Source organism: Brassica napus, chromosome C1 (assembly GCF_020379485.1).
Source record: "Brassica napus cultivar Da-Ae chromosome C1, Da-Ae, whole genome shotgun sequence".
In the NCBI taxonomy this organism is placed as follows: domain Eukaryota; kingdom Viridiplantae; phylum Streptophyta; class Magnoliopsida; order Brassicales; family Brassicaceae; genus Brassica; species Brassica napus.
This window is the reverse complement of record NC_063444.1, coordinates 24,457,493-24,467,392: the sequence shown is the minus strand read 5'-3', so window position 1 is coordinate 24,467,392 and position 9,900 is coordinate 24,457,493. Positions and strand designations below refer to the sequence as shown.

Here is a 9,900-nt window from a genome sequence, read left to right as displayed (position 1 = left end):
GTGTATGGAGACCAGGGTCCTGCCCGGAAACAAGAGTAGTATTTTCCAAAACTATTTATTACCAATAGTTTTCCCCTTATCTTTCGATTTCATGGGTGAAGTCGAGAGATAACATGTGTAGTTTGGCCAACCGGAGTCGTTCCATCTCAGCATGCTTATAGTGGACAGGACGCTGCTTCCCTTTTTTCTGATTTCTTCTTAGGCCTGGACCATGTTGGAACCTGGAGGAGAGTTGTTTTTCCAGATGGTAGACCGGGGTCTTGATGAGTACTTCCAGGTTTTGGACCCGTTCGAAGGTGATCTTGTAGGATTCGGGACCTTGATCTTGTATTTCAGTGGACGACAATATTTGCTTTCCGGTCTTGTAACCCACGTAGGTTTCTCTCAGTGATGTAGGGTTCAACGGAGATGGACTTGCTGATGCTTCAGTGAGCTTTGACATTCGTCAGCTGGATACATGGTCCTTTGACTTGTAACAGGACCTTGGAGGAATGGAGATCTTTGTTGAGGCGTGGAGGCTACTTCCCTTGGAGGACCAGTAGATTTATCCTTGAGAACCTGGAGGCTCCTTTGGACTAGTGCTCTGGCACATGAGGATCTGTAGATATTCTCTTTTTGTCGATGTCGTTTAGTAACTTCTTCTGCCCGCTCTCTGCTCCCTCTTGGGTGAGCCACTCTCAGCGTTTCTTGGATGACACTAAATGACCCGTCGCTTTGTCTTGAATCCTCCTTTAGTGGGCAAGCCAACAAGATTTGTTGACGCATGTTTGCTCCTTGGGTTGAGTGTTAACTCGTTTGCCCCCTCTTTTCTCTCAGTTATCTCTTTCGTAGAAATTCAGGAAGGTACGTGCCTTGGACCTACTTCCTTGTAGACTAGCGTATTCTTGAGTCCTTCACTGGGAAATTCCGTTTCTTACAACTTTTCGAGGGGTGCAGCCTTGGAGACTTGGAGAGACACGGATCCTGAGTTTCCCCGGGAGTTTGTAGGGGGTAAAAGGCCTTAATTTCCTTTAGAGGTATATCAGGGTTTGTTGCCGGGAAAAGCGGTTGTAAGGTGGTCGGAGCTTGCTTTTTCGCGGAGCCATTGGATTTCACCTCTATGTAAGGTGGGTAGCCGTAGACCCGGGACGTGGATCCGGGACCTGGGATTCGGGACCTGGGATCCAGGACCTGGGATCCGGGACCTAGGATCCGGAACCTGGAAGCTGGAAGCTGGAACCCAGAACCCAGAGATGAATAGTAGCTGGAACCCGGAACCCAGAGGTGAATAGTAGCTGGAACGTGTGTTCTCCGGCTTCTTTCACTCTCCTTTGCTCTAATTGGACCCAAGAATCAGAAGGCCAGCACGTCCTAATGTAGAGTTCGCGTTTTTCTTCGGCTCCTTTGCAGGAGGCAGAGAGGCAGTGTTCCCGGCGCTTGGCAGGGATCCTTTCGCGGAACAACTCCGATGGAATTTGATGAGTACTAAAAGGCGTTCTATCCACCCAGCTATCAGTCTTATCTTGGATTCCACTACCACTTAGATTCTAAAGGCTAAAGAGAAAGGTGGTTCTCCGGTTACCTCTTAGTGGTTGCCTGGTACACCTGCGGTATTTCCAGGAGGTCTTCTTATGACTCCTCCTGTCTTTGGAATTCTTCCAAGTTGTAAACCTGGCCGGAAAATATTGTGTCCCGCTTGAGAACCTTGTATCTTTCTCATATGAGGCGGAATTATGAGCCTGGACGCATCGGTGGCGTCTAGGGCTTGCTATCCACTGATCCTGATGTTGGTGGAGACTGCCCCTGGAGCCGAGGGGAACCAGATGTTGTTGAAGGGCGATTCCAGGCTGGGACCGGGAGTCGGCAGGAACCAGAGACTGGAACCGGCGGAACCAAATGTTGTTGAGGAGGGATTCGAAGTCGCGCGAGCTTTAGATCTGATGAGAGTAAGTCGTTTCTTGCCCCCAGGTGGTTGGGGTTCAGAGATTTTTGAGAGAATACACGTAATGTTCCTCCTTCCTATCACATCATCACGTAGTATATGACTGCCCCTCCTTCTAGCGCCAAACTGTTAGGGGATTTTTGTGTACAAGCGATCCGTTCTCAGTTCTACGGTATGATAGGGAGAAGGAAACATCTCGTCGTAGTGTACTCTCCAGCCTTGATAGTTGATGAACCCGGGGGGTCTTGCTCTTAGGAGACTGCCATCCAGGAGACCCGCATGGTCTTCTGGGTCTGCAATTGATGGTCCCGATTCCAAGGTCGGTCCCTGGGTGCCTCTTGATCTGTAGTTGAGGGTTCCGGTTACCAAGGTTGGTCCTTGTTAGGGTCAAAATCGGTCACGACGGAATCAATGTCTGAAATTCCGTAAAAATCGGCATGAACGTTTTTACGAAAAACAAATCTTCGAAAAAGATTTATTTTTACGAAGAATTTTGCGGAGAAAACACATTCAGGAAAAATTGGAGAAAAGCCCGAAAAAGGTCGCACAGTTGCTGCGAAGCGACCGAGCGCACGGTCGCTACGAAGCGACCGAGCGCACGTCCCGCTCGGTCGCTACGAAGCGACCGAGCATCCATCCCGCTCAGTCGCTACGTAGCCATCGAGCGTCCGTTCCGCTCAGCCGCTACGTAGCGACCTAGCGTCCGTTCCGCTCGGTCGCTACGTAGCGACCAAGCTCGAGCCAAGCTGCGGAAACATCGTTATTTTGACATCTCCATATGTCGCGTCAATTTAATAAATTCGTAAAAACCGGTCGCCCATTACTTACGCAAAAAATCCTTCGTATAATCAGATCATGTCATATGAAGTAACTTTCGAAAGTAAACGTAACATGATTTACGAAAAAGTACCTTCCTTATAGAAAAAAACCAAGCTGTATGATCCGACATTGGACGACCAATATAAACTTTACTTCCTCGCACCACGATCTGAAAGGTCTCATTCTTTAGCCCCCCGACTCACTGGCATCCGCTCTCATTCCGCTTGGTCATGTCCGAGCAGGAAATCACCCCGCAACTGACTCAGCACGGGCTCTGTATCGAGCTTCCTAGGCTTTATCTCCCTCGGAAAACAAAGGAAACAACTTCCATACGAATAAAGGAAACGTTATACGAAACTTTCATCGTATAAATTAACCCTAAAGTGGAAAAACATTTTCTACCACCATTGTCATACTCGGCCTATCAATCTCGATAAACGCCATTCGTCACTCGCCCAATTACGCCTTTCCTTTGAAGCCGAACTAGGTTACAGCATCCCCTTTAAGGACGATGCTAACCGACTTGACCTTATTGATAGCACGAAAGTGTCATGGTCTAATCCTTTGGCAACAACGTCCTTGGCTATAAAGCTGAGCACAACCTTCATGCAAAGCCAAAACAATTGAGCGACCACCGCTCCAATAACTTGACGGCTAAACGGTAATCCAGAATTTGTCTTGAAACGCCAAGGAACGATTACACAAACAATTATCGTACCACCCAAAAACGGGAATCATACGGTAAATTCCTCATAACAAAACTCAGTCCTAACAACCAAACAGTTAATGGAAAGGTTCCACTTGTCAAAAATCGACCAAGTTCCATATAATACGATTCACTTTAAGCCCGCTGTGTTTTACTCGTAAAATGAGGCATGTAAGGAAAACTCGTAACATAGCTCCTATAGCTATATGGAACATCCTCAAATAGACACGAAAGAAATCTCGGAAGGCCAACACCACACAAAGCACGGTATAGGAGGATGCCTCTTTTCGGGGACAAATTTACGCGACCCCTTGGTCCTAACTCCTCGATCGCAAATCAAATCCAAACAGGAACAACAATTCTGGCTGCGAACATCCGTAGTCAAACCAGAATGTTTCCCAAACGCAGGGCTAAGACTAATCCCTTGCAACATCGCGAAACATCTTCAAGCCCGCGAACATTTCAAGCATGAAACGCGACATACGAAAGAATAACAAATCTTCAGCATCGCGAGACGTCGCAGACGCCTGAAGATTCGTTCTTCGACGAAATTTCCTTCCTCGATAAAAACACTTTCTTGGAAGACCAGACAGTCATACGCACTAACATCTTCTCAAAACATATCCTTCGCGAAGACTCGAAACGGTAATTTTAACCATTAAGTTTGTTGCTGATCACAACAAACTCTTAACGTCCTAAACAGACTTAACCATCTCGTAGAGATGACTCTCGTACATCCGACACAAGGATAATAGCGCTATAAAAGAAACCCAAAATTTTTGGTCAGCACTTCCAGGAGGCTTAAAAATTATCCTTGGAGAGATGCTCAGTTCCAACCATACAAGTCGTATAAGCCGAGAACCTATCGCGGACTTTAAATCGGTATGGAATCAGGATGAAACTGAAACGGGATACGTAAGTCGAATTCGTCATCGCACCCTCTAAAACCAGGAGTAAACCTAGGTCTTGCCCTAAACCCAGCGCACTGGTCTCTAACATCTCTAGGCATAGTATCAAAAACCTTGATACGAGATCCCAAAATTTGTCTCTTTGCCAATATTCGAGCGTCTTCAGAAATCCCGCAAGTTTACACACTGCGGAAAACACTCGAAACAGATCACGGATATAGCAGTTCACACAGAGTTAGATTACGAGATGAAAACTCGTAGTCTTCCTTCTACACCCATATAAAATGCCATCGGCAGCAACACGCCTGATAACCTCTACATAAAAACTAGACCGTAAAGGTCTCGCTGGAAAACAAGTCATAAGAACCTTAACTCCACGACGAACTACGAAAGGCTTGATCCCTTCAACAAGGGTACGTAGGCAGCCGTCATAAGGCGCATCCCCAATCTTATCGCGTTCTAGAGCGAGAAAACAACTTACCACAGACTTTTTCCACCATTAATTCCGCCTAACTCACCTAACTTGCCTAACTTGCCAAGCCACTCGCTAGAACCTCACGCTGTAGGCTCATGGTTCTAACGAGCTGGGGGGCTAACTGTTGGGGTCAAAATCGGTCACGACGGAATCAATGTCTGAAAGTCCGTAAAAATCGGCATGAACGTTTTTACGAAAAATAAATCTTCGAAAAATATTTATTTTTACGAAGAATCTTGCAGAGAAAACACATTCACGAAAAATCGGAGAAAAGTCCGAAAAAGGTCGCACGGTCGCTACGAAGCGACCGAGCACACGTCCCGCTCGGTCGCTACGTAGCGACCGAGCTCGAGCCAAGCTCGGTCGCTACGTAGCGACCGAGCTCTTCCAAAACGTCGATACGACATTAGTCCATGCATTCTCGTCTACCCTTCGATGCTACCTCCCGAAGACCGTAGGGAACCCATTTCATGTTTCCCGCCATTCTAAGTCATCGATCAAACTTTACGGTAAAAACCGCGGAAACTTCGTTCTTTATCGAAAGAAGCCGTAATAAACGTTTCGAGTCAGAAGACGGCCCAAAGGGACCTAAGACATGACTCGAGGCCCAACTTACGATTTCTTAACCAACAGCCCGTAAGCCGCATGATGGTTTACGCTTGGTTTGCAAAGAAAGATAAATGTCAAGTTTCCACGGATAAATACGAAATTTTGAAGATAATTACGAAGATCGGGAAAAATGGAATATCTCCATTTTTAGGCTATGACGGCTTAAGGGCAGAAGGGGAAAAGCGTAAGCCGACCTTGGAGCGAGTATATAAGGAGTCCTAGGCGAGAGGCATGAGGGACAACTTTTTAGACTCAGAACTCTCGGCACTTAGAAACTCTGAGGCATTATTCTGGACATGCTCTGTTTCTATGACTGGCACCCGATTACCAGACGAATGTGCACAAGCAGTTCGATCTCTTGGTTCACTCTTGAACTACGTTTGGCTTGATCCTCGAAAGGGGTAGGTAGGCAGCCTTTCATAAGGTTCAGTCCGAAATCAATCAAAAACCTTTTCTGTATTTTCTTCGTCTTTTGTTATCAAGCTACGAGTCAACTAGGTTTGAGCTTTTAGGCCGCTAGAACTACGTAACTCGCTGAAAGCCTTTGCGGCCAAAGCTTTTATGATCTCTTGTAATGATCGCAACGCTCTCACGCGGACTCGAAATAAGATCTACTGTTTTCTCTAAACTTGTTTGTTATCTTTTCATGATTTTCCGCATATATTTGGTCACTTGCCGTTGGCTCTCGCAGAGATCCAGGACCTCTGGGAAATTAGGGTTTTCCTAGTTTCCTAATTTAAACGTAAATGGACAGTGCGAATTTCGGTTCCCAGAGTCCTTGAGGAACCGAGGAAGATGTTTGGGATTTATAGCTGCATCCTTCAGGGGAGATTGCCTACGTTCCCTTCAATGAGGGACAAGCCGTTAGTAGTTCATGTATTGGTGGAGGCACGGAGCCTAAGTGCGCGCGTAGCCTAATGGGCACATGGCCTAAGGAGCACATAGCTCTGATGGAGGCACGTAGCCTGGATGGGTACGTGGCCTTGTAGGTGATAGGAGTCATCAGTTCTATGGGGCACATGGGCGGAACAGATGGTGGAGTATTCGATATGCTGCAGGGAGCATGGAGCTTCGATATGCTTTGATGAGCATGGCGTGTCCCTGTCGGTGGGCTGGAGATCGTGGCCTGGGCCAGTATGTGGAGTTGTAGGCGTGCTGCAGAGAGCATAGGACGTCATCTTCATGGTAGTAATCGCCGGGATCAGCCTGTCATAGACCTCTCGTAGGAGAAGATCTTCTCGGGGTGAAATATAGCCTTGGCGTCTGTTGAATTCGTGAGCTCTGGAGCTGGATGTTTTCTCATAGATGGACGTGTTCTCATAGATGGACCTCTTCCCCTTTTTCTAGGTCTAGAAACCTATCTTTATGATGGAGGTCGTGCCTTTCTCTCAGGGTTTGGAAATATTCCATATATCCTTAGATAATAGAATCGTTCCATTCTTCTCAAGGGCGGCTTATCATATTAGAATACTTCCTCTTCTCTTGGATTTAGGAAAATTCCTTCTTCTCTAAGCTGGTTACCTGATAAATGGAAGATTTCCATTTATCTTAAGTCAGGAGAAATCATTTGGCCTGGAAGACGGAGGAAGGTCCCAGACCTGGGGGAAGGGACCCGTGACCGGAGGCAGGACCCGTGACCGGAGGCAGGACCCAGACCTGGGGGCAGGTACCCGGGACCCAGAGGCAGGAACCCGGACCCAGGGGGCAGAGACCTGGAAGACGGAAGCTGGAGTAATCTCTTCATGGAATATTTTTCCCCAACAACTAGGATGTACTCGTTCATATATGAGGGTGGAAATGGTCCCATGAAGTCTATCCCCCAAAAGTCGTATACCTCGATCTCGAGTATGAAGTTCTGAGACATCTTGTTCCTCTTGCTGATGTTCCCTTGTCTTTGGCACGAATTGCACTTTGAGATGAAAGCTTGAGCATCACGGAACATTGTGGGCCACCAGAAACCAGATTGCAAGACCTTTGAGACGGTCTTGAATGTTGGAAAGTGCCCGACATAAGAGGTGTTGGGGAAAAATACTCAGGTATTGAATTTCTCCAGACCCGAGGCAGGACACCGGCCTCTGGGTCCCCGCTAGGAGGCACCCCGATTCCCCGCTATGAAGTATTACGGGTCCGGTCCCAGGGACCGCCCCCTTCTGCCGGGAAAAGGAAAATTTCCGATAAGGAGAACCTTCTATATTTCCGAATATGGAAGAGTTTAAGCTACTCCAACCGAGTAAGGCCCGCCTTAAGAAGATTATATAAAGGGAACCTAAACCCTAAAGCAAGGGATCGACACTTTGAGACTTAGAGATTAGAGCTATGCGGCTAGAACTAGGGTTCTTGTTGTAGTTCCAGCTCTTTGATCTAATAAAACGTCTCTTTCAACTTTCTTACTTGCAAATCAATACAAATACTAGCCTTGTCCATCGTTCCATGGTACTCACAAAGATGCTACACAAAAATCCCCTAACAGTTTGGCGCTAGAAGGAGGGGAGTAATCTAAACTACATGATAATGGCGGTGGACGAGCTACCCGAAGCTACCCAAAGAGAAGCCGAACTGCAGAGGCAAATCGATGGCCTGCAAAGTCAAGTAACTGAGTTGCATAAAACTCGAGAGGAGACCAATCCCGAGCTCTCCTCGGAATTCTAGAGCTTGAAGGAGAAGCTCAACGAACACTCCAAGCAACTGGAGCAGAGCGCCGAGAAGCTCAGCCAGCTCGAATCGGAGAATCTTAACCTCTGAGACGAGAACCAAGCCCTCAACACGGCGAGTAACAAGAAGCGTCGATTCCGGACTCAGATCCGCCCCATACCGACTCTGGAGACACCCAACTCCGGAACGGATGCGAATCTCCCACCTACGGCGTCGGGAAGAGACGTATCAACGCCCGAAAAGGCTAAGGATGCTCAGACCTATGATGTGGAAGACAGCGAATCTGAGCCGGAACCCGATAAGGAAGCGCCTGATGGAGCAACGAAAGTGGAGTCTCCTATGGTCGCTTACCTGGAACAGATGTTCTCCAAGAGGCTTGATGCCATGCAGTCCATGGTAGAGAGGCTCCCAGAAGTAGCTCCCCCCATCCGGAAGAGAAACTCCGACTCTTATGCCGATAATCCTTTCACGGATGAGATCACCTTGATCGAGATGCCAGGGAAGTTCTCCTTCCCCAGCATAAAGGCGTATGACGGCACCACTGATCCGGATGACCACGTCACCCAATGCAGACAAAGGATGCTCACCGAAGCACTCCCAAAGGAGTCACGCAAAGCTACCATGTGCAAAGGGTCCGGGTCCACCCTGACCGGACCCGCTCTGCAATGGTACATAATCCTACCCTCCAGGTCCATAGCCTCCTTCGCGGTTCTCAGCGATAAATTCGTGGAACAATTCGCCAGCAGCAGGGACCTGGAGAAAACCTCTGATGGCCTCTACGAAATCCTCCAGCACCGGGCGGAACCCCTACGAGGCTACATAACCCGCTTCAATCATGAGAAGGTGGCTATTCCCGAATGCAGCATCCCCACTGCTATCTCCGCCTTCAAGAGAGGCCTGCTCCCCGATGGGGACCTCTATAAGGAGTTAACCAAATACCAGTGCAAACCATGGAAGACGTCCTATCTCGAGCCTGGGCGCAGGTAAAATGGGAGGAAGATGTCGCCAGCCGCACTAAGGCGCAACAAAAGCAAATCCCAAGACGATCAGGTCAGACCAAACCGAGCGAGACAAGAAACCCTCTTTAAGACCAGCCAGGGACTCCTGAAATCGAAACCGGGGCAGATACCAGAACCGGCCGATCGAGAAGGCAGAAGGGATGACAATGTCCACGTGGCCTGACCTCTCTCACCTCTTCGTCTCAAATCCGGAGCTGATGAATGTTTTGAGGCATATGGGCCAACAGGTCAAGTGGCCTCAGAAGATGAAAGCACCCGACTCTTTCCGGAACCCTGGTTTCTAAGACTTCCACCGAGACCACGGTCGCAAAATGGAGGACTGCGTCGCACTAAAGATTGAGGCCAACGAGCTGCTTAAGAAAGGACACCTCAGGGAGTTCCTTTCCGAGAAGGCCAAGAGCCATCTAAGCAAGGAGACAACAGGAAAGCCCACTGAAGCTGCTCCCGTCTCGCCACCTCGACCAGACCGAGTGATTCATGTCATATCGGGCGGTTCAGAGATCAGCAGCATAAGCCACGCAGCCGCGAAGAAAAGCACCTGGAACGCCAAGCATGACCTTGAGGCAGCCAAGCCAAAACGCCTACTCCTAGGTACGGACGAAATAAGTTTCACAGCCAAGGAGCAGGAGAAAGTTCTCACCCGCATCACGACGCCCTGGTTATATCGCTCACTGTAGCGAATTGCCTGGTGAAAAGGATACTGGTGGATAATGGAAGCTCCGACAGCATCATCTTCCAGGCCGTGTGGGAACCGAAATTCGCACTGTCGATTTACCTTTAAATTAGGAAAC

General features: G+C 48.3%; 1 protein-coding gene across 1 annotated transcript; it reads left to right on the top strand.

The window, feature by feature from the left end:
* The first annotated feature begins 7,949 nt into the window (after nt 1–7,949).
* LOC106373559 lies at nt 7,950–9,393 on the top strand. The gene is made up of 3 exons (XM_048743799.1): nt 7,950–8,027; nt 8,238–9,073; nt 9,216–9,393. Exons 1-3 carry the CDS (start codon nt 7,950–7,952, stop codon nt 9,391–9,393), a joined length of 1,092 nt encoding a protein of 363 aa, XP_048599756.1.
* Nucleotides 9,394–9,900: the final 507 nt, after the last annotated feature.